Source organism: Mastigoproctus giganteus, chromosome 1, assembly GCF_048544385.1.
Source record: "Mastigoproctus giganteus isolate SK-2022 chromosome 1, ASM4854438v1, whole genome shotgun sequence".
Classification (NCBI taxonomy): Eukaryota; Metazoa; Arthropoda; class Arachnida; order Uropygi; family Thelyphonidae; genus Mastigoproctus; species Mastigoproctus giganteus.
In genome coordinates, this window is record NC_143575.1 from 37,560,574 (window position 1) to 37,585,174 (window position 24,601).

The 24,601-nt window shown below is 37.1% G+C and overlaps 1 protein-coding gene across 1 annotated transcript in view; it reads left to right on the forward strand.

Annotated features, from left to right (window-relative positions):
• LOC150090711 (uncharacterized) overlaps nucleotides 1-24,601 on the forward strand; it is a 257,039-nt gene that overhangs the window by 153,784 nt on the left and 78,654 nt on the right. Inside the window, exon 10 of the mRNA XM_090369985.1 lies at nucleotides 7,129-7,215. Within this exon, the coding sequence (XP_090226111.1) occupies nucleotides 7,129-7,215 (87 nt within the window). The remainder of the gene's footprint in view (nucleotides 1-7,128; nucleotides 7,216-24,601) is intronic.

Below are 24,601 nucleotides of genomic sequence, written 5' to 3' on the forward strand. Positions count from 1 at the left end.
AATATGATTTATCTGGACTGTGTGTGTGTGTGTGTGTGTGTGTGTGTGTGTGTGTGTGTGTGTGTGTGTGTGTGTGTGTGTGTGTGTGTGTGTGTGTGTGTGTGTGTGTGTGTGTGATATCCTGCACCAGTCATAGTAATTTAACAAATCAGACACAAATAATATTTTGCATGAAATTCTTATTTTTAAAAACAAATCCAATTGTTGATACAAGTGTTTAAAATAGCAAAATAACTGTATTTAGATAAATGGACGTAATATGCATTAGACATTCATATTTCGGTCAGTCATATCAAAACAAAATACTTTCATACAGTTTCTTTACACTGTTAGAATGCATTCAATTTATATAGCCAGTTCCTTATTGTTATTTTTACTCTTTAACTTGTTCCCTTTTAAAACTTGACACACAGTAACCTTAGATGCCATTTCACCATAAAACTCCTAAACAGACAATCAACCCTTTTAAACAGCTACAAAACTGAATCCAGGAACTTCCAGCTGACTTGATTTGTCAGTTCAGATTCAAAATGACAAGGAGTAATTAATTTTAGCATGTACCTCTGAATTCATTCTGTTTTGTTTGAACATCCAAAATTTTTGATGTTTTTGTGTTTTAGTTAAGCTATTTATGTAATTTACTAAAGCTTATTACTTTCTGAAATAAATGTGCCATCCCATTTCATTATTTACAAGCTATCCATAAACCACTCCACTCCTGAAGCTGGTTTCTTTCCCCTTACCATACAGTATGTTGTTAGTTTTAATAGTGAGAAAATGATGCAAGGAAGCAGGCTTATACAGCATCAGCAAAAAAAAAAAAAAAAGCAACCACTTTTATGTCTATCCTTTCTAATAATTTTCTAATCCTTTAAATTTATTCAGACTACCTGCTTCCACAACACCAAATGGAAATTTTTTTCCAACAATCAATTATTCTATGGTTGAAAGCAAATTTTCACGCATATTTCAACCATCCTTTTTCAGTTTATATTTTTCCCTTACCCCACCATGTGTATGTTGTCTGAAAAAGAGTAGAGAGTAGGCATGCCATTGGCATTCAGTTTACTGAATCCATTTAACACTTCATTCAGGTTTGCTTGCAGGGTGCCTAGTTTCCAGACATTGCAATTTACAGAACTGACCTTTATTTTTATTTATTTTATTTTTTTTATGAAAACCCCAAACATGAGCGGTATTAGAACCTGTAGTAAGTCCTGGACATGGGTCGGAGGTTGAGAAGACGAAAGAAGATATTTGTTGATATTAGACTTGAACTTCTGTAGACTGTTATTGTCAGGAAATACGTATGAAGGAAGGTTGTTACAGAAAACAGTAGTTGAATGAATAAACAAGGAAGATGAAAGGTTGGTTCTATGAGTTTGAAGTTGGACAGTAAATGGATGTTGACTGGTGATGGCACATGTTTGGACTGTTTTGAAAGAGAGTGAGAATTACAGAAACCAATTCAGAAGAACAGTGCCCGTGGAAGTATCTGTAGAAAAGGCATGCAGCAGAAACAGAATGTCTATGAAACAAGAAGAGTGGAGAGATTCTGTTAGAGATGAGTCATTAATTAATCTAATTGCCCCTCTTCTGAATGGAATCTAGAAGCCTGAGAGAGGTTTTGGGGGCACCGCCCCAGATGTGAGAACAATATTCCATGGTAGGGCGGATATGCGATTTGTACGGAGTGAACAGCTGTTTGCAAGAAAAGTAACACTGAGAGGAAAGAGAAAACCAAGTTTTTTAGATGCAGAGGAAGCAATACTTGTAATGTGCTTGTGCCAAGAGAGATTAGAAGTCAGGGTAATCCCCAAAAGAGATTACTATCATCTTGCCTAGAAATCGGAATGTCACCAAAGATGAGCAGAAGAATCCTTTTTGTAAAATATAAGACAAGACAGTTTTAGAAGGATTGAAATCAACTAAATTGTCTTCGCCCCACTGGAGAATTACCTCGAGATCGGCATTTAAGGAATTGATAGCAGATATTCGAGAAATTGAAGCTGATTGAGCTGGGCAAGGTTTCTCGAACCGGAATGCAATGTGCTATCATCGGTAAAACTATCGATAGGATTTCCAGTCAATCGGAAAAGGTCATTAATATACAAGAGGAAAAGAGTGGGGAAAAGAACTGAACCTTGAGGGACACCAGCATTAGTGGAATAGTTAGAACACTGAGAACCATCTACCATCACACTCAGTGAGTGTTCAGAGAGAAAACTGGATAAACAGTTACAAAAAGCAATTGGCAAACCATAAGATGGAAGCTTGTTTAGAAGACCTTTATGACAACGATTGAAAGCCTTTGAGATGTCACCTGTAGATCGACACTGACAGAATCCATTCCGGCAATTGTTGATCAGACGGAAGAGTTGGCCGGTAATTGATTTCTCCATTACTTTAGAAAGGGGTTGAAGTAATTGCAATGGGACTTTAATTGGATGGGAGTGATTTGTCACCCTTTTTGGGAACTGGCTGGATATGAGCAAATATCCAAGCAGAAGGAAAAACACTTTTCGAATAAGAAAGTAAAAAAGCAGCAAAGAACAGGAGTAAGTTCAGGAGCACAAGTTTTGAGAACAAGTGGAGAAATACCATCAGGACCTGGAGCTTTCTTAGCATCAAGATTCGTCAAAATACTTCTGGGGGGGATTTTTTTGACTCTGGTATTGTTCACAAAGATCGTAATTTTGTTTTTCTTCTTTTTGTTGGTGAAGGTCATTTGGGCAGTTTTCTTTTCTTAAGTTTCAGGCCAATGTAGTGTAGATATTCTTCTAGCTTCCTGATTGTCTTGTTTGCTTCCTCGGATAGACGAAGTGCAGTTTCTTGTTCTTTAGAGGTAACAAAAAATTTCAAATCATCAGCATATGTAATGAATTGTATACAGTTTTGAGCTAAAAATGGGGCTAGTGCTATTGCGAAGAAGGTGGCAGACAATACGCCCCCTTGGGGTACTCCCCTGGAGATACAATAAGTTGCTATTTGTTTCCCGTTTATTGTGATAATATGTCTTTCTTTGAGGGTGTTAGTCAGAACACTTAAAGTGCTTCCTGAAATGAGGAAATACTCCTTGAGGATTACTGTCATAGTTGGGATAGAGATGTTGTTGAAGGCAGGCTGCTGCTACATCCAAGAAAACAATGTCCAGCTGTTTTTTACTATTTAATGCTAGCTGTATCCGTAGTAGAGTCTCCATTAAGTTTGTAATAGTCGACCTTCGAGTAACCACAGAATGCAAGTATTCTGGCCTATCCTCAAAGCAGTGCTGATTTACGGTGTTCAGGATTGCTTTCTCAAATATTTTTTGTAGAGAGCATCCGATTGCAGTGGGCCTGAAATCTTTACTGGTTTTAGCCTTAACTAGCCTTAACTAGCCTTAATGGTTTAATGCACTCACTTGCCGCCTCCTTTAACATTATAGGGTTTAATATCTATATAATACCAATGTAGATACACCATAGATAACTCTGAAGAAACTGTGATGGTAGTGTGGGAGGCATCATTTGCTCTGTATCTCATATTGTGCTCTTCCTTCAGAACAAGTTGCCATGGTATTGCACTACCTCGAATAAGTAACACTTCATTAATAGAGAAGACTATTGTTACTTATTCTCAGTGAGTACCACCACGGTACTCACTGAGAATCCGCAGATTCTTTCCAAAATAAGAAATTGCCTGACTCCAATGAGATTTTAAAAGATGAACTTGAGTCGGAAATTAAGGAAATACTTTTAACTATATTTGCTAAAAAAGTTCAAAGCCTAGAAAATATGGACTGAGATCTTTTTTTTTTTTTTTTTTTATGTGAACCCCAAACACGAGAGGTATTAGAACCTATAGTACTTAGTACCGTGCTTGGGTTGGAGGTTGAGAAGACGAAAGAAGATATTTGTTGACATTGGACTTGAACTTCTGTAGATTGTAATTTTTAGGAAATATGTATGAAGCAAGGTTGTTCCAGAAAACGGCAATTGAATGAATGAATATCTACGATTATCTCAGAACAATAGTACCAGAATAGAATCCGAAAGGGCGTTTTCTGCCGCTAATCAAATACTGTATGTACCAAAATTCGATCCATTTTAAATGATCATACTATTGATTGCTTATGTTTCTTAAGAGCTCACTTTATTCGGACAGGTAGTGTGCATGTTTAAACATAACTAAACTTTGCAGTAACAATATGTATTTTTTTGTTTTTAGAATAACTGTATTTTTAATGATTTTTTTTTCAGAATATTTATTATTGAAATAAATGTTTATTTAAAACTTGAATTCAAGTAATTACAGTACTTGTGTTTTCCTTACTTTATTGCACCTAACTGTCATCAAAATTTATTGAGAAAAACGTTTGTTTTTGGAATACCGGTAATCCCGGTTTCACAAATTAAAAATACCGAAATACCGGTATTAAGATTTTGACCGGTATTGTAAGCCCTAGCTGTATGGTTAGGATTGTCCAGTATTCTTGTAGGTAAATGAACAATCTATGCAAGGTCATTAGTAATTTCAAAAGCCTCAGCATCTTGACCAGCTGGGTCTGTGTGACTAGAAAATGGAAGCCAGCTAGAGTTGTGAATATTAAAATCGCCAAAGAAAATTACCTTACTGTTAGGAAAGTTGGACTGGAGAAAGTCAAGTTGCAAAGAGAGGAAGTCAAAAAGTTTCAAGGGATTAGTGGAGTTGAGAAAGCAGTAGAGACAACAGATGAATTTGAGAGAATCGTAAGAGGTACCAATTTCCTGGTAAGAGTACCATTTTGTCCCTGGAATGGGTGCAGAGAATAGCAACAATCTTGTTGCTCTTCTCTGCACCCATTCCAACAGATCGGCATCATTTCCAAAACAAGGTGTTCAAAACCTCATTTTTGTATGCAGGATAATCACTTCTTTGTCCTTGCTGGAAGATTCCTCAACTATTTTGAGTGTGTTATTACCCAGTTTGTATATTATTTTGAGATTATTGCTACCCAAATCTAGTACCTTGTCTTTATGAATGTTTAACCTCAATTTGCACTTTTCAGCCCTCAGTTGCCTAATTTATCCAGGTCTTGTTCAAGTGACCTGCCTTGATCACTATCATTAACCACCCTGCCAACCTTTGTATCATCTACAGACTTGGACATTAAATGTGATATGCCTTCATCACTATCATTAATGGGACAGTAACCAGTGATCCATTATTTTTCCTGGAACAGAAGTCAAGCTAAAACGTTAGTAATTACTCATTTTGCCCTTAGTTTCCCTTTGTGAATGGGAGAAACATTTTCACATCTCCAGTTTTTAGGATCATACATTCTTGGGTTCAGAGAGGTCCCTGAACCCAAGAATAACTATTCTAGGGGTTTGCTTAGCTCTTTTCCTGCTTCTATTAATATAAGTGGATACATTTCATCAGCTAAATTATCACAAAATCATTTGACTTTCAGTTATAACTTGGTGTACCTCTGGTATCGACATCCCTAAACTTCTTTATACATAATTGTAGATGCAAAATATTTATTCAGTTTCTGAGCAGCATAAAGAGAATAAAATGGTAGCTATGCCATTTATATAATGGGCCAATATTATTCATCTGTTTCCTTTTAGTGACAAAGAAAAAAGGCATAAGCAAAGAATGTTTTTCTTACGTTCTTAGCCAGTGACTTCTCACAATATACTCCGGCTTGCTTAACCCCTTTTGACTCGCATGGCATTGTCCCATGCAAAACATATTCATAATGAACTCTGTGAGTCAAACAGTGAATCAAGAATAATTCAAAACAGTTCTATGGTGATTTTGAATCATGACGCCTCCTCTGCACACTTGGTGCTTTCCATTCAAGAATTCTTGCTGTGCACTTTGCTATACTGTGATCTCCATCCACCTGCTCACTTGATTTAGCTCTCTGTGATGTTTTCCCCAAGCTCAAAAATCTTGAAAGGTTGCAGATTTACAACCAGTGACTTTTCACAATATACTCCAGCTTGCCTAACCCCTTTTGACTCGCATGGCATTGTCCATGCAAAACATATTCGTAATGAACTCTGTGAGTCGAACAGTGAACCAGGAAAAATTCAAAACAGTTCTATGGTGATTGTGAATCATGATGACTCCTCTACACACCTGGTGCTTTCTATTCAAGAATTCTTACAGTGCACTCCATTATACTGTGATGTTTTCCCCAAGCTCAAAAACCTTGAAAGGTTGCAGATTTGCAATAACTGTAGAAATTATTCAGAATATGGCACAGAAATGCTTCCAGAAGTTGCAGTGGCATTGCAGTCAGTACATACAGTGTCAAGGAGACTGTTTCAGAGGAGATCCATCCAGTTAGTTGGTAAGCTTCATCATTTCCAATTTAGTTGAGATTTTACCTTTTTGATCATACATCATATATTAAAATTACATCACTGTGAATTTTAATATTTCTTCAGTGTGGTATTGACTTTCAGTCTACATCATTAATTATGTTAAAATTGAGAAGTATGGTTTAAAAATTAAAAAAAAAAAAAAAAAACTCTCCATAGCTATACATTGCAATTACTCATATAAATTTTTTTTTTTTTTTTTTTATTGCATCCTCTAGTATTCACTTTAGTGTTTTGGTTTTTGTTTCAACTTCTCCCACTGCTTATGTTGGAATTTAACTAAATGGATAATAATTATTTGGATATTAGAACTGTTGTTGCTAAATATGTTTTTTGTTCTTAATATAAAAAAATGTGGTATCATCAAAATTATTGAGTAGCATTAAAAATTTCCCATTTTAAACTGTTTATAGCAGTGCTTCTCAACCTTTTATCATTCACGGACCACCTCAAGCATTCTTTACGTACCACGGACTACCGGGTATGGGATCTTTACATCAATGAAAAAATCAAGAACTCTTGGCAGGAGCATTCTGAATCACTCTATATATATGCATGACTTAATTGTGCATTTACCATAATTCTAAAAAAAAAGTATGGTGATAGTGTGTATACAAAATACATAAGCATATTTTATCATTTATAAATAATTAACTTCTTCTTTGCCTGCCGAAATTTACCACATAAAAGTTATTTGCTAAAAATAAATTAATAAAAAGAAACTTAATTTATCACTTTTATTTTAACAATCATCTTATATTCTTTTCTGTAGGACATCCTATGAAGCTTACATACTTCATTTCGCCATATGACCTTTTGGACATGGAAACAAAATCTTCTATACCTTTGACTGTTGATGGTAAGTTATACCAGATGTGTAGACTTATTTAAAAGGAGTTTAATCAAATAATACGGCCTCCGTAGCCGAGTGGGCAGGAGCGGGAGTGCAGTAGCACACCCTCTTTGAGTAGACCGGGGTTAAAGCCCATGACTGCTGAATATGATCGATCTGCCAACCCGCACTGGACCAGCGTGGCAGATTATGGTCCATTTCCCTCAGCATGAATTGATGAGGAGGCTTCCATCCTGCAGTGGGTTGATAATGGCTGCACTTTACTGTTTTTTTACTAATCAAATAATATGAATCTTCTTTCAAATTTTTACATATTTTCTTTTCTATTCTGTAAGCTATAAGACATATTCTGTAAGACATATTTCATTTCATCATATGACCACTATAAACAAATTCTTTAGCATTAGCTTTAGTAGAGGCATTTGATGCAAGAAAGCAAGCTTATGCAGCATCAGCCAAAAAAATAAATAAATAAAAATTAAAAAAATAATAATAATAAATAAATAAATAAACAATAACCACTTTCACTTCACCCCTCTGTTCGTTCGAAATACCTGTCCAGCTGAGCCTTAAACTTATTTAGGCTATCAACTTCCACGACAAGGGATGGAAGTCTATTCCACCAACCAACCACCAGCTGGCTAAAGGCAAATTTCCTCACATCTATCCTACATCTGTCTTTTCTCAATTTGAATTTATGCCCTCTCAGGTGATTATTCTGAGCAAGAGGAAGAATCCCATCAGCATTGAGTATGCTCAAACCATTCAAGACTTTATACACCTCTATCAGATCACCTCACTGGTGCCTAGTCCCCAGACACTGTAATTTGCAAAACTTAAGCCTTTCTTCGTGAGAGCACCCCTTTGTTCCATTCACTAATCTTGTTGCCCTTCTCTGTACTCGTTCCAGCATCTCTACATCCTTCTTGAAATTAGGCCTCCAGACCTGTATACTAGGTGTGGCCTGAAAATAGCCTTATACGAGGGAATAATCACCTCCTTATCCCTGCTAGAAAAATTCCTAAATATCATCGACAATACACCATGAGCTACTCTTGCAGCCCGTCTGCACTGCTCAGAAAACTTCATATCTGCCTGCACAACCACCCCCAGGTCCCTTTCATTCTCTACCACTGTCAGTGTAGTACCACAGAGTTGATACGTTGCTCTGGGGTTGCTGTTTCTCATATGTAGTACTTTACATTTGTCAATGTTAAACTTCATTTGCCACCTCTCAGCCCATCTGCTCAACCTTTCCAGATCCTGTTGCAATAGCATAGTGTCAGTAGTGTCCTTGACAACCCTGCCAACCTTCGTATCGTCTGAAAACTTGGACATTAAGCTTGATATACCATCATCAATATCATTTATAAATACAGAAAACAATAATGGACCCAATACTGAACCCTGAGGAACTCCACTAATAACATTAGTCCACGATGAGCAGTGTCCATTGATTACCACTCTCTGTCTTCTCCCCCTCAACCACCCCTTTATCCATAGCAGCAATTTGCCTCCAATGCCACACTGCTCCAATTTGTGCAGCAGTCTTCCATGTGCAGCAGTATCAAAAGCCTTTCTAAGATCCAAGTATATAATATCAAAGTTATTCCCTGCATCCAGTTCTTTTGTGACTGCATCATAGTATCCAATCAAATTGGTCAGGCAAGACTTCCCCTTAACAAAACCATGCTGTGTCTGAGCTATAACTGAAGTCTTGTCTAGATGATCCTGCAGTGCTTTTTTAACCAGTGCCTCCATTAATTTTCCAGGAACAGAAGTTAAACTAACAGGTCTATAATTACTTCTGTTGCCCTTTGATCCTCCTTTGTGAATTGGGGTCACATTTGCACATCTCCAGTCCATGGGAACTTCCCCTGAGTCCAAGGAAGCTCTCATAATCATGGCTAAGGGTTTGCTTACTTCCTTTGCTGCCTCCTTTAATATAACTGGATAGATCCCATCCACCCCGGGTGCTTTTCTTGTATTTATCTTCAACAATTTCTCCTCCGCTTTACTCTCAGTTATTACAAGATTCTCTAGCTTACTAGAGAATCTTGTAAGCTAGAGAATACAATCTACATAATCTACTGAGTTGAATACACCTCTGGCATTCCCCTCGCTGAATAACTCCTCATGTGTGAATGTTGATGCAAAATATTCATTCAGTTTGTTAGCTACCTGAGCAGGATCATCAACAGTTGACCCATCGATATCAAGTGGACCAATCTGATTCATCCCCTTCCTTCTAGAGGTTACATAAGTAAAGAATTCTTTGCTGTTTTGCTTTGCATCCCTTGCCAATGATTTCTCGTAATCTGCCTAACCTCCTTTGTAACTTGGTTACAGATCAACTTGTATCTATCATAGGCTTCTGTGTCACGTGTTAATTTGTATGTATCCCATGCATTTTTCTTCTCTGCCATATGTCTCATTAGTTCATCTGACATCCACTTAGGCCTAAACCTTGAACAATATTTCTTAGTTAGTATGTAAAGCCTAGTAGCTTCCAAGATAAGTTCTATGAATGCTTCCCATTTTGAATTTGCTGTTGGTTACATCATCAGTTGGTCCCACTGTATAGAATTTAAATACTGTCTCAGTCCATCGTAGTCGCCTTTACGAAAGCAATAACCCTTCCCTTTACCCCTAATGGTAGTTACCTCTTTGAGTAAATCCCACTTCAGCACACTGTGATCACTGCCACCTAGTGGTTCATTTACCTGCAGATTCTTAATGCATGAAGAATCATTACTGATAATCAAATCAAGAGTATTACTCCCTCTAGTTGCCTCCCGAACATGCTGATGTAGAAAACAATCATCCAATAAATCCACAAAAGCCTTGCTAGTGTGTGAGTGACCAACCCCCAAATTCCAGTCAATATCTGGGAAATTAAAATCCCCCATTATAAGACTCTCTGATTTACTGGCCCACTCTATTTCCCCGTACAGTTTCCTATTATACTTATCAGAGTCATTAGGCCTATAGCACATTCCTACTCTCAATTTTGATCTCCCAATGCTTATGTCACACCAAACTGACTCGACAATGCACTGTCCAGCAATGTCGACTGGCTTCACTTCCTTGGATTTTATGTATTTCTTAACTAATAGCATAACCCCTCCTCCCTTCCTACCCTGTCTATCCTTTCTGTAGACATTGTACTCCCCAAATTCCAGTTCTGCATTCCTTATATCTGTGTGACATCACGTCTCTGAAATCCCCACAATATCTGCCTTTGATGTTTTGAGCAATACCTCAAATTCATCAAATTTATTTACTAAACTCCTAGCATTGGTGTACACGCAAGAATACATGCACCTGTTCTTTTTCTTAGCTACCCTAACACAACCTATGTGTTTATTTGTACCCCAATGATTCCCAGCAGTCTCTGAAATATCCTGCATCTTATTTTCCAGGCTGCGGCTCATTCCAATAGAAGCAGTGCAAGAATCACTTTCACCTCTGCCAGTGGCTACTGTTAATCTATTAGTCCTTGTATCCCCCCAATCTAGCAGTTTTCCGACCCACCTAACACTGCCTCGATAGCATCAGCAAACATTCTTGCACCCTTTCTATTTAAGTGTATCCCATTCCTGTAGAAGCAGTCTCTCCTGTTAACAAGTACAGACCAGGCTGAAAAAAATTCTGCCCCTTGAGCCTTGCACAATCTTTCCAGGACCGAATTGATTGACAGGGCTCTCATCATATACTCCCTCCTATCGTGTCTGGGCAGAATTGCAGTCACTTTCAAATATAACCCTAATTCATGGCTTCTTTTCAACAGTGATCTGTACTTGTTAAGTAATTCCGCCGGTCTCCTACTCTTAATATCATTAGTGCCAACGTGTACAACTATATCACCTTTTGTGCCCTTAAAAGATGATATCCGCTCTACATCATCATCAACCTTTGCCCCTGGTAGACATATCCTGGTCCTGTTCCACCTATCCTTTTTACAAAGCAAGTTTCCCGTTTCCCTGACAGTAGAGTCACCAACAGCTACTAGTTCCTGTGGGACCAGTGCATTCTGCCTTGGGGGTTGCAGCTGTGTTGCGTGATGACCAAGTGCAAGCTCTGACATTGATGTGGGTAGCTGAGAGCTTGATGGGCCCCCTCAATTTAGTTCCTTTGAGGGCATCCACCCTGTCCTTCAAGCTCTCATATAGGCCCATAACAACGCTGAGTTGTCGCCTGATTTCCTTACACTCCTTGTATCGTGAACATACAAAGACATCCCCCATGGCAGTGTCATGTCCCGTACCTGACTGCTCCACAAACATCAAGCAAGTAGTGCATTTTAATAGGCTGTGATTCAGAGGGCAACTGCCCCCCTCAGTTCTCCCCTGAGCCACAGCACTCCCATTAGCTTGAGCCTTTTGCTTTGCTGCTCTGGTCAGAGTCATGATTTCGATTTAATTTCAATAAAATTTCAATTTCAGTACAAAATTAAAATCCTAAACTTATATCCTAACACAGTTATAACGCTATATTTATGTTTCAGTATCGAGTGTTATCTACGAAATCCCTTTATATAACTTCCATATCAAGTTAAGTATTAATTATTTATTTTTTACTAATTATTTATGTTACGTAACCCAAGTCGTTATATGTATAGTTAAAGGTACAATTTAATTGACAATGAAGTTCAACAAGATTAATTATCTGATTAATTGACAATATTGTGTACTATACTATACTATACTATATTAAGCTTATGCTATCTATTTCAAGATATTATGTATCGCGTAACAATGGCGGCTATTTACGAACGGTAAACACGTGGATTTGATACCCTTTCCGATACTAAGTAATACCTACAAAATCTCTATCTAAGTTACTTTAATCTAAGTATCATAAATAGGAATATAAAGCTACTCTAGAAAATAAGTTAATATGCCAATTTAAGCTAATAAAACAGAAAATAAATCAGAAAAAACTTCTGTGTTCCAGGAGCGGCAAAAATGTACATCCGCACAGGCTACGCTCTTTCTCGTTCTCTTTTATTGTCATTGTGATAAAACTACAAGTGTATATAAGTATTGCCCAAATATAATCCATATCCCCTTTCCCAAATTATGTTATTGAAATTGGGGGGAGGCATTTTGTCACTTATGTAATTTTTTTTATATGAAAAATATGCACTCATATAATTCCAATTCCTCCTTTCACTTCAACACCAAGCCAATTGTGAAACCCAGTAATGCAGAATACCAATATATAGATATTTGAAAAATAAATTAATTTAGAAGCAGAGAACTTGAATGTCATGAGCTGATACCACCAACTCTAGTCAAGTTAAAATACAGGGTGATTCTAAATTATTGTCGTGGTTTCTGTGGCCTATATTTTCCGATTTTCAAACTGGAAACAACAAAATAAAACTGCTTGCGGAATATGAAAAGTGTAACTCAAAAAGTTTTATTACCTATAGAATCAATACTACAGAATGCTAAACAACTTCAACATGCATGCCTTTCGTGGCATGTAAGATGTCCAAGCGATATTCAATTTCCCTCCAAGTGTTCTCCAGCATTTGCAGTGTTACTGTTTCGATCGCAGCAACAATTCTGAGCTTCCGTTAATCAAGGGAGGTCACAGGGGTCTTGTACACAATGCCCTTCATATATCCCCACAGGAAGAAATCAAGTGGCGTAAGATCGGGTGAGCGCAGAGGTCATGGATTCGGTCCACCACGCCCCACCCAGCGCCCAGGAAAATGCATGTCAAGAATTTCTTGAACAATAAGAGCCCAATGTGGCGGTGCACCATCTTGCTGGAACACCACATTTGGCTAATGATTTTCCAACTGGGGTAACAGATACAGCTGTGGTTGTCCAGATAGGTCACCGCTGTCACTGTTTTTTTCGCAAAGAAAAAGGGTCCCAAAACTTCCGAACATGACAAAGCACACCAGACATTGAACTTTGGACTATCTCTTTTGAATTCTCAAATAGCATGAGGGTTTTCTGATCCCCATCTTCTGCATTTATGACAATTTACCCTCCCTGATACATAAAACTTTGATTCATCACTAAATCTCCATCAATATCTCCCAGACGTCAATGCGGCGAGTACAGCATTGCCAAATAAAACTTTTTGAGTTACACTTTCATATTCCGTAAGCAGTTTTATTTTTTATTATTTCCAGTTTGAAAATTATAGGCCATGGAAACCCTGACAATAATTTAGAATCACCCTGTATAAACCTCTAACGACAGAGTATCAATATCTTTACATTTTAACATCAAGCCTTCTTTCGAAATTCTACATGCAGCAATCGGAATAACTCAAAGTAAACAAGTTTGGCATTTCTCCTTGTAGTTACATTACTTAGAATATTTAAGTTGTTTGATGAGAGGTTCTATTGTTTTCAGAAAATTGGGTATGATGTATTTCATTAGAGCTTTAGTAGTTAGTATCATTGATTTAGATTGAATTCACTTTATTTATCATTTAATTAAAGATTGAACATCACTCTTAGTCATATCTGTATTAGTTATGTACCTGTATTAAATATAGGTACATAGTTGATATGACCAAGAATAATGTTTTAATCTTGATTAAATGATACATCAAGTGAATTCAATCTGAATTCACTTGATGATAATCCAGTGATCCTGTAGTCACTGGAACTAGCTGTTCCAGTGTTGGATTTAGATACCCAGAGGTAAATAATAAAAATATTGAAAAATAGAGGTTCCATTGCAGTATGGCAAAATCTGAAGCAAACAGCATGATTATTTTGCTTACTTTCAGAAAAAATAACAATATGGTTAATTTTGAGAGCTATGATTTACTGTGACATACCAGAAAAAAAAAACACTACACCATTGTGGGAGAAGTAAATACAGTCAATCCTCATTAAACACATGTTTACACTACACGAATTCGATCATACACGATTTATAAATAGGGGAATGAAATTGTATATAACACGAACCGAATTCGCTTATGCACAATTCACCTTTGTGTTTACAAGAAATGGCAGTCGAACGCAAAATTACCCCAACTGAACCAAGCAACACGATAGGAATAAAGAGAAGATTCTGAAAATGTATTTATGTTTTTTATATCAGTAATGGGGAAACACATTTCACCATAATAACATAAAAACCCACACAATTCAAGTTATCATGCAAATGCAATTAGATCTAGTTTACTACCCGTTTATAACAGTATTTCCACTAACAAAAACGCAACTGGAAATTGTTTTTATTGTTTTATGGTAGTAACCCCCAGAAATGTGCTTTAGTAAAATGTGAGCTAGTGAGGTGTTATGATGTGTCTACGGTGTTATTTAGTTGCTACATGCGCGCAGCTTTGTTAATGTGTATCAGGCATGCCTCCTCATTTTGTAATTGTGCTTTATTCCCTAAAAATGAGTAAAATACTTAAAAGGTGTGAAAAAGAAGCGTCCTGGTGAAGACACTACAGATTCAGAGAGAAAAAGAAAGGCAATATTGATAGACAGGGGTGGACCAGATCAAAAATTCTTACCCAGGAAAATTTGTAGTGGCCTCATACTAGCGTTTATGGCCAGAATCACACCGGCTCCATCATCTTCTGGCTTCAGTCCCACCGGGGATTCCCCCAGTAAGGCTTATAGCCAGTCTGCCTCTGTCAATAGAGAAAAAAATTGAAATTGTGAAACACTGAACGAAATGAAAGACCATGTGATATCGCACGTGCTAGTGGCCTAAATGAGGCAATGCCAAGAATCAGAAAGAATGCAGAGAAATAAAAACAACTTTCATAGCAGGAACAACTCAAAGTGTAACAAAATCCATTAGATCAGGACACAAAGAATTGGAAGAGATGGAATGGCTGTCATCTGTTTGGATAGAAGATCAAACAAAGAGCAAGTTTGCTTACGATAGAAGCAAAAGAATTATCAATATTTTATTACGTAATAGTTGTAATAAAATACATAACTATTTTATTACAATTATTTATTGTGTTTGGTAATGTTTTGGTTACAAATGTGTGTTCAATCTTGGGTGATCGGCACCTAACCCTATTTTTCCCATAGGGCCTCTTATTTATATTGCATGAGGGTTTCTAGGAACACAACTATCGTGCTATATGAGGACTGTCTGTACTGAAAAACCCTCTGAAATCAGTGATAGACACATCAGTGTTCTAAAAATTGTTCTGCCCTACTGGATAAAAATAATTAATTTATTATTTATTTTTTTATTATTAGAATTTATTATTTTCTGACATTAAAATCCTAAAATGGCTGTACATGTAACCCTCATATAATACAGTAGTTAGGTTCCTGTAAAATATCGTGGTGTGCGAAACCGTGTTATAAGGGACTAAGAAAAAATACAAAAGGGGAGGTTATATTCCAAAAGCTAAAAAAATACACTATTTCTTTAACAAAATGTTAACAGAAATACACCATTCTTGATTTTGCATATCTTCTACTCTCTTTAAAAAATCAGTAATCTGGGTTTGTTTGCTTTTGCTTGATAGATCTTTGTAATTTCATCGTATGGAACTAAGCATTTTTTGAACCTCCCTTTTGAACTTTGGGCTTCTTTCATTCAAGAATCTGCATTCAAAAAATAAGATTCTAATTGCTCAGCTAACTTTATGCCTTCCCGTATGCTTTTTAGTGTAAAATTTGGAAGTTTAGAATTTTCATCTGCGCTATCATCCTCTGAATTGATTTGGTTTTACCTCCAATGCCATTTCCACCAAATCCGCTTCACCAGCCAATTTTTCTACCAGTAATTCTTGACCATTTTCAGTAATCATATCTTTTTTTAAAATTTTTTAGTAGCATAGGCAACTAAGCCATGTTACACAAAACACATTTAACATTGACGGTTTTACTTATTTCAGCAATCAGGCTATGATTCTGATACAATCTACAATTGAGAAATGTTTCCATGCCTCCATTACTTCAATAGATTCGGAATAAATTTTTTTCCAAATGCATTGTAACGATTTTCTGATGGAATGAGTTTTAAAGGTGGATATAATGCTTTGATCTAATGGCTGAATGAAAGAAGTTGTATTAACCTAGTACAACTGCAGTGGTAGGAACAAAACTTCAATGTTTGGATGACTTAAACCTTGGATGGGCTTGTGTGCTATCTAATAGTAATAAAACTTTGAAATCTAGATTTTACCACAAGTTCAATAGTACAGACCGTAACACGAGGATTTCCCAACATAAAAAAATAGAGATTTCTGATTTTTTTTTTTTGACTAGCGAGTCAACATCTAATATTCAAAAAGAGTGGAAATTTTGAAAAATTACATCAACATAATAGTAGGGGTTTCCCCCACATAAAAACTCAAAAATATCCTGTTATGCAAGATTTGTCTGTGTGGGTAGCACAGTGGTATCGTCATCATCTTCCCCACACTGGGTGGAAAATTCCCGGGTTGAGAATCCCGTTGATGACGCGAGGAACTTCAGTGGGCTTTTAGGCTTTTTTCACTCCGTGGCTGAGCTAGTCGGTATCAGGCATAGATAGCAAGGTTTTTTCCCCCAGAAACTGGGGTTTTTTCATCCAACAAACAGGCAAATTGACCAAAGAACACACGCAATTTACAGACAAAATAAATATATGGGTAGATGTAATCATTTAGAGGGGACCCTAATATCATTTTTTTTTTGTTATGCGAGATTTACCGAAATTCTCTAACCGTGTTAGAGCGAAACTGTGTTATATCAGTACCATGTTGTGCGAGGATTTCCGCAATTTATCAATTGTGTTAGAGCGAAACCATGTTGTAGAAGTACCGTATTATATGGGGGTTGCCTGTATTTAGCCATCAGTCATTAAATAACTAATGCCTGAGAGCTTTTGACAATGCCATCATATCTCTGTATTTACAGTAGGCCCTCGTTATAATGCAGTTTGCTTTACACTGATTCGCTATAACACTGTCCTTAAGTTATAACTGGTATCTCATTATAGCACTGTCACAACTCACTATAATGCTCTTTAACCAACATTCAGATTGAATTTTTGAATTGAATTCTTAGAATGTATTTTTGACATGTTTAACGAAAACTTTTCATCTGATATAGTTGATAGCATGAGAATGAATAGTAAAACAGCATTAAAACGGACCTGAGAAATTTTTCAACGCTAATTTAATTGTCGTCCAGTGACTTGATCTGAGTAGTTCAGTGAGTAGTTCTGAGATCAACATTTGAAAAAATGATCAAGTTAAGGAATATACAGTATTGCTTGTAATATTTGCGCTATATGCATTTATCCAAAGCCTAATCATCACTCAGTACAGTGTTGTTAGACATCATCCTTAAACACACAGTTTACTCAAACATTGTATCATAGCATTGTTTAATTGCAGTGCAGTTACATTTTTGGAGTTAATAATGGTGAATGAGAATGAAAAGGCAACAACTTCTGGATGTGATACAAAGACTATAAACGTAAGAAAAAGATTTAGTTTGAAATTTAAATTAGACATTTTGAAGCAAATTGAATCCAGTCAACGACAAGTGGGTGTGTGCAATAATTTAGGACTGGCAGGTTCAACCATTAGCACAATTATAAAAAATAAAGAATTTTAGCAACGGGAAAAACAGCTGTTCCACTGCAGGCAAATAAATTGATAGGCCGGCTATTATGATTGAAACAAAGAGACTTCTAAATAATTTTATTGAAGATAATATCCAATGCAGAATTCCGTTAAGTTAAATTATTATTAAAAAAAAGCGATTTAGCCTGTATGAAGATCTGAAGAACGCTCATCATGAAAAAAAATGTGCAACCATTTAATGCTAATAAGGACTGGTTTGATAGATTTAAAAAGTGCTATAACCTGCACAACATAGCAATCCAGGGAGAAGCTGCAAATGCAGATCAAGGAGCCGAAACTTTCAAAAAAGAAAAACTTGTTAAAATTATTGAAGAGGGGTATTATACTGATCAGCAAGTTTTTAACATAGATGAAACAGGAATTTTTTGGACACGAGTGCCTAAAAGAAGTTTCGTATAGAAAAAAGAAAAAACATGCCAGGTTTCAAAGTGACGAAGGATCAGTTGACTTTATTGTTGGGTGGTAACATTGTGGGAGATTTTAAATTAAAACCCCTTTTAGTTTACCATTCGGGAAAATCCAAGGGCTGTTAAAGGTTTCACTAAATCAAGCCTACCTGTAATTTGGAAGGCTAATAAAAAAAGCTTGGGTAACCAGGCCTCTTTTTGTTGATTGTTACTCTGAATTCTTCTGTCCCACAGTGGAAAGATATTATGTGAAAAATAACCTCGATTACAAAGCAATTCTGATCATGGACAACATGCCAGGACATCCAAGCAGAGAGAGTTTAGAAGACTTGAACAACCATTTAAAACATTTTTACATGCCTCCAAACACTACATCTGTGATCCACCTTTTCCCAAGCTATTAGAGCCATCAACACTGGTGAAAATGTAATGAGACTAAAGGAGTTCTTGGAAATCCTACAACATTAAAACTGCCATCTACAACATTTCAAGTGCCTGGGATGAAGTGACTCAGAAAACCATGAATGGAGTGTAGGGGAAAGTTTAGATGGATTGCATAGAGGATTCCCAAGAATCAGATGATTCGGTTGAGAATGTTAGAGCACAAATTGTTGAACTCAGAAAAGAAGCAGGATTGATGAAATTGACAATGATGACGTACAAGACATGATCGACAATGACAGAGATGGCCTCTCTAATGAAGAACTCATGGAAATGACAAAAGAACAAGAGCATGCAATTGAGGGAGAAGATGAACAAGATCCTACAAATGAAGAACTGATAAAGTCACTGACTGCAAAAGGACTTAGTGAAGCTTTCGAACACTTTGAAAAAAATGTATGATTATTTCTCGGAGAACGGCCCTGCCATGGAATGAAGTTCCAAGGTAATAAGAAATTTAAAGAAAGAAATGAATCCCTACGTATTTTGTAAAACGAGAAGGAGAGAGCCAAAGTACAACACAAAATAGATACACTTTTCAGTCCAAAGATACGAAAACTCGACAAAGCCCAGGATCATCAGATTAATAAATTTGTGATTTTAAGTTTAATTTTGATACTTAATGTTTCTGCACCCATTTCGATGTCTCTTTCTATGTATAAAAGTAACTATGCTTGAAAAAAAAACAAAAAAAAAACACAAAGTTGTCTTTAAACCACCACTTTGCTTATTGGAGGCTTGAAGTGGTGAAACCCATGTTTAGTCTCTAGAGCAAAGTTTCCGGCATTCCCCTCCCCCCATACTTCTCTTTCAACCCATGCACGGTACTAAGTACTATAGGTTTTGACACCTTTCGTGTTTGGGGTTTCCATAAAAAAAAAATAATAATAAAAAAATAATTATATATTTATGTAATATAGAATATTTTATATGTACAAATTTTTGAATATTAAATATTTTGACCAACATTTGTGCATCTTTTCACTACCATATATTATTGATTAGGAAATATCCTGTGGTATAGACCGCAACTCTCAAATACATGTTACCATATGAGAATATGGTGCTCGCTTAGCACTGATTCACTTAGTGCTCTGTTTTTCCGGAACAAATTATCAGCGTTAAGCAGGGATCACCTGTAGTAAGTCAGGATGAGTTTTTTTATTGAATAAAATTTAATTTTAAGAGTGAGTTACCACATGATTTAGCTCATCCTTGTGAATCTTCTTCAGTGGATTTTTTACAGGGGATTTAAGTTATGAAGTTAAACAACATATTGACATATGTTAAGGTTATATAATAAAAATATCACAGAATAAAGAACACATCTAGTAGTTTCAGCAGAGAGAACTACAGGAATTATAAAACAAAATCACTATTATAATCAATTATAAAACAAAATCACTGATGAAAAATTATTGTTAATATATATATTCTATAAAAATCTCATTTCGACTAACACAATGCAGTGTTTTTATACACATTGATAATAACCTGCATTTAAAAGCATCCTTATTTAAAGACAACTTTGTGCGTTTTTTTTTTTTTTTTTCTCCAAGCATAGTTACTTTTGTACATAGAAAGAGACATCTAAATGGGTGCAGAAACCAGTACCACTCACAGACCACAGAAGGAAATATGTTTAAACAGCTATAAGGGATGTATTGTAGTTGTGAAAAGGGATGAAATACATTTAATTATTCTATATAGTGGTGCCAGGAGTATTATAAATAAATTAAACAAATTTGAGATTTTGATAAAGCACTTTGTAAAAAGTTGGTGTTAGCCTTTTCTTTTTAACAGTCTCGTGCTCGGGTAAACCATATGGGACTATTTCAGTGATGATGCATTAGAATTAGCCATATAATGCAAGGAAGTCACAGGTTTGGGCTGCACCTATTACCCAATAACAATAATAATAACTAAATAAAAATAATAAAAAATATGTAAAAGAAAAGAAAATAAAGAACCTGTGTGTTTCTCTGATCCCATAGCTAACAATCCAGCTGAACTTTGAATATCTCCAAGCTGTCAGCCTCAACTACCTACAGTGGTAACATATTCCAGTAATCAACAACTTGCTGGCTAAAAGAAAATTTCCTGCAGTCTAGCCTAAACCTCTTCATCTGTAATTCTGGAATTCTTCATGACAGTGAAAATTTTGCCTGAGTGGTTAGTAAAATTCATTTTACTAACCCCTCAGGCAAAATTTTAAATGAATTTTACTGACCCCTCTCAGAGCCTTAAACCTCAATGAAATCCCCTCTAAGGTGCCTGGCTGCCAAGCTCTGTAGTCCACATAATCAAAGTCTTACCTTGTATGGTTCGGTTGCCCTTTTTTCCAATCTTGCCATGCAAGTTGCTTGTCTTTGGACCTTTTCAAGAAGCTCAATTTCTTTTTTCAGATGAGATCTTCATACTTAAACACAGTATGCCAATTGTTGTCTTACAATTGTCTTATACAGTGGGATTATGACCTCCCTCTCTCTCTACAGGATATTGTTTGATAAATCATCAGGTCGGCACCTCCGTAGCCAGGTGGGAAGGAGCAGCAGTGCATAGCACACGCTTCTTGATTAGACCGGGGTTCGAGCCCGTCACCACCAAATGTGGAGGATGCGGAAAGGTCAAGGGAATGACCACCACATATCCCGGAGCAATATGGCCTTAGTTGCTAATGCTCCTAAAAAGCAAAAAAACAACAACAACGATAAATCATCATGGGCTCTCCTGGCTGCCTGCTTATACTGCCCAGTGAACTTCATATCTGCCTGTAAGCACATATAACTTAGATCCCTTTCTTCTTCTGTTGTTTTTAATTCAATCCTACCAAGTGTATAAGTTATTTTGGGGTTGCTATTCCCCAAGTGTAAGGCCTTACACTTTGCTGCATTAAAACTTGTTAACAGGAGAGAGGACTGTACTTGTTAACAGGAGAGATTGCTTCTACAGGGATGGGATACAGTTAAATAGAAAGGGTGCAAGAATATTTGCTGATGCTATCGAGGCAGTGTTAGGTGGGTCGGCAAACTGCTAGCTTGGGGGGAGACAAAGACGAATAGATTAACAGCAGCCACTGGCAGAGGTGAAAGAGATCCTTGCACTGCTTCTATTGGAATGAGCAGAAGCCTGAAAAACAAGATGCAGGATATTTCAGAGACTGCCGGGAGTCATTGCGGTACAAGTAAACACATGGGTTGTGTTAGAGTAGCTAAGAATAGAAAAAGGTGCATGTATACTTGCGTGTACACCAATGCTAGGAGTATAGTAAATAAATTTGATGAATTTGAGGTATTGCTCAAAACATCAAAGGCAGATATTGTTGGGCTATCAGAGACGTGGTGTCACACAGATATAAGGAATGCAGAAGTGGAATTTGGGGAGTACAACGTCTACAGAAAGGATAGACTGGATAGGAAGGGAGGAGGGGTTATGCTATTAGTTAAGAAATACATAAAATCCAAGGAAGTGAAGCCAATGGACATCGCTGGACAGCGCAGTATCGAGTCAGTTTGGTGTGACATAAGTATTGGGAGATCAAAATTGAGAGTAGGAGTGTGCTATAGGCCTAATGACTCTGATGAGTATAATAAGAAACTGTACAGGGAAATAGAGTGGGCCAGTAAATCAGAGTCTTATAATAGGAGATTTTAATTTCCCAGATATTGACTGGAATTTGGGGGCTGGTCACTCACACACTAGCAAGGCTTTTGTGGATTTATTGGATGATTGTTTTCCACATCAGCATGTTCCAGAGGCAACTAGAGGGAGTAATACTCTTGATTTGATTATCAGCAGTGATTCTTCATGCATTAAGAATCTGCAGATAAATGAACCACTAGGTGGCAGTGATCACAGTGTGCTGAAGTGGGATTTACTCAAAGAGGTAACTACCATTAGGGGTAAAGGGAAGGGTTATTGCTTTCGTAAAGGCGACTACGATGGACTGAGACAGTTTAAATTCTATACAGTGGGACCAACTGATGATGTTACCAACAGCAAATGCAAAATGGGAAGCATTCAAAGAACTTATCTTGGACGCTACTAGGCTTTACATACCAACTAAGAAATATTGTTCAAGGTTTAGGCCTAAATGGATGTCAGATGAACTGATGAGGCATTGAGGAGAGAAGAAACATGCATGGGACACATACAAATTAACACATGACACAGAAGCCTATGATAGATACAAGTTGATCTGTAACCAAGTTACAAAGGAGGTTAGGCAGGCGAAGGCAGATTACGAGAAATCTTTGGCAAGGGATGCAAAGAAAAACAGCAAAGAGTTCTTTACTTATGTAAACTCTAGAAGGAAGGGGATGAATCAGATTGGTCCACTTGATATCGATGGGTCAACTGTTGATGATCCTGCTCAGGTAGCTAACAAACTAAATGAATATTTTGCATTGACATTCACACATGAGGAGTTATTTAGCGAGGGGGAAAGCCAGAGGTGTATTCAACTCTAGCAGTAAGCTAGAGAATCTTGTAATAACTGGGAGTAAAGTGGAGGAGAAATTGTTGAAGATAAACACAAGAAAGGCACCTGGGGTGGATGGGATCTATCCAGTTATATTAAAGGAGGCAGCAAAGGAAGTAAGCAAACCCTTAGCCATAATTATGAGAGCTTCCTTGGACTCAGGGGAGGTACCCATAGACTGGAAATGTGCAAATGTGACCCCAATTCACAAAGGAGGATCAAAGGCTGACACAAGTAATTATAGACCTGTGAGCTTAACTTCTGTTCCAGGAAACTTAATGGAGGCACTGGTTAAAGAAGCACTGCAGGATCATTTAGACAAGACTTCAGTTATAGCTAAGACACAGCATGGTTTTGTTAAGGGGAAGTCTTGCCTGACCAACTTGATTGGATACTATGATGCAGTCACAAAAGAACTGGATGCAGGGAATAACTTTGATATTATATACTTGGATCTTAGAAAGGCTTTTGATACTGTTGCACATGGAAGACTACTACACAAATTGGAGCAGTGTGACATTGGAGGCAAATTGCTGCTATGGATAAAGGGATGGTTGAGGGAGAGAAGACAGAGAGTGGTAATCAATGGACACTGCTCATCGTGGACTAATGTTATTAGTGGAGTCCCTCAGGGCTCAGTGTTGGGTCCATTATTGTGTTCTGTATTTATAAATGATATTGATGATGATATATCAAGCTTAATGTCCAAGTTTGCAGATGATACAAAGGTTGGCAGGGTTGTCAAGGACACTACTGACACTATGCTGCTGCAACAGGATCTGGAAAGGTTGAGCAGATGGGCTGAGAGGTGGCAAATGAAGTTTAACATTGACAAATGTAAAGTACTGCACATGGGAAACAGCAACCCCAGAGCAATGCATCAACTCTGTGGTACTACACTGACAGTGGTAGAGAATGAAAGGGACCTGGGGGTGGTTGTGCAGGCAGATATGAAGTTCTCTGAGCAGTGCAGACGGGTTGCAAGAGTAGCTTATGGTGTATTATCGATGATATATAGGAATTTTTCTAGCAGGGATAAGGAGGTGATTATTCCCTTGTATAAGGCAATGGTCAGGCCACACCTAGAGTACTGTATACAGGTCTGGAGGCCTCATTTCAAGAAGGATGTAGCGCTGCTGGAACAAGATTAGTGAATGGAACAAAGGGGTGCTCTTACGAAGAAAGGCTTAAGTTTTGCAAATTACAGTGTCTGGAGATTAGGCACCAGCGAGGTGATCTGATAGAGGTGTATAAAGCCTTGAATGGTTTGAGCATGCCCAATGCTGGTGGGATTCTTCCTCTCGCTCAGAATAATCACCTGAGAGGGCATAAATTCAAATTAAGGAAAGACAGATGTAGGATAGACGTGCGGAAATTTGCCTTTAGCCAGCGGGTGGTTGGTTTGTGGAACAGACTTCCATCCCTTGTCGCGGAAGTTGATAGCCTAAATAAGTTTAAGGCTCAGCTG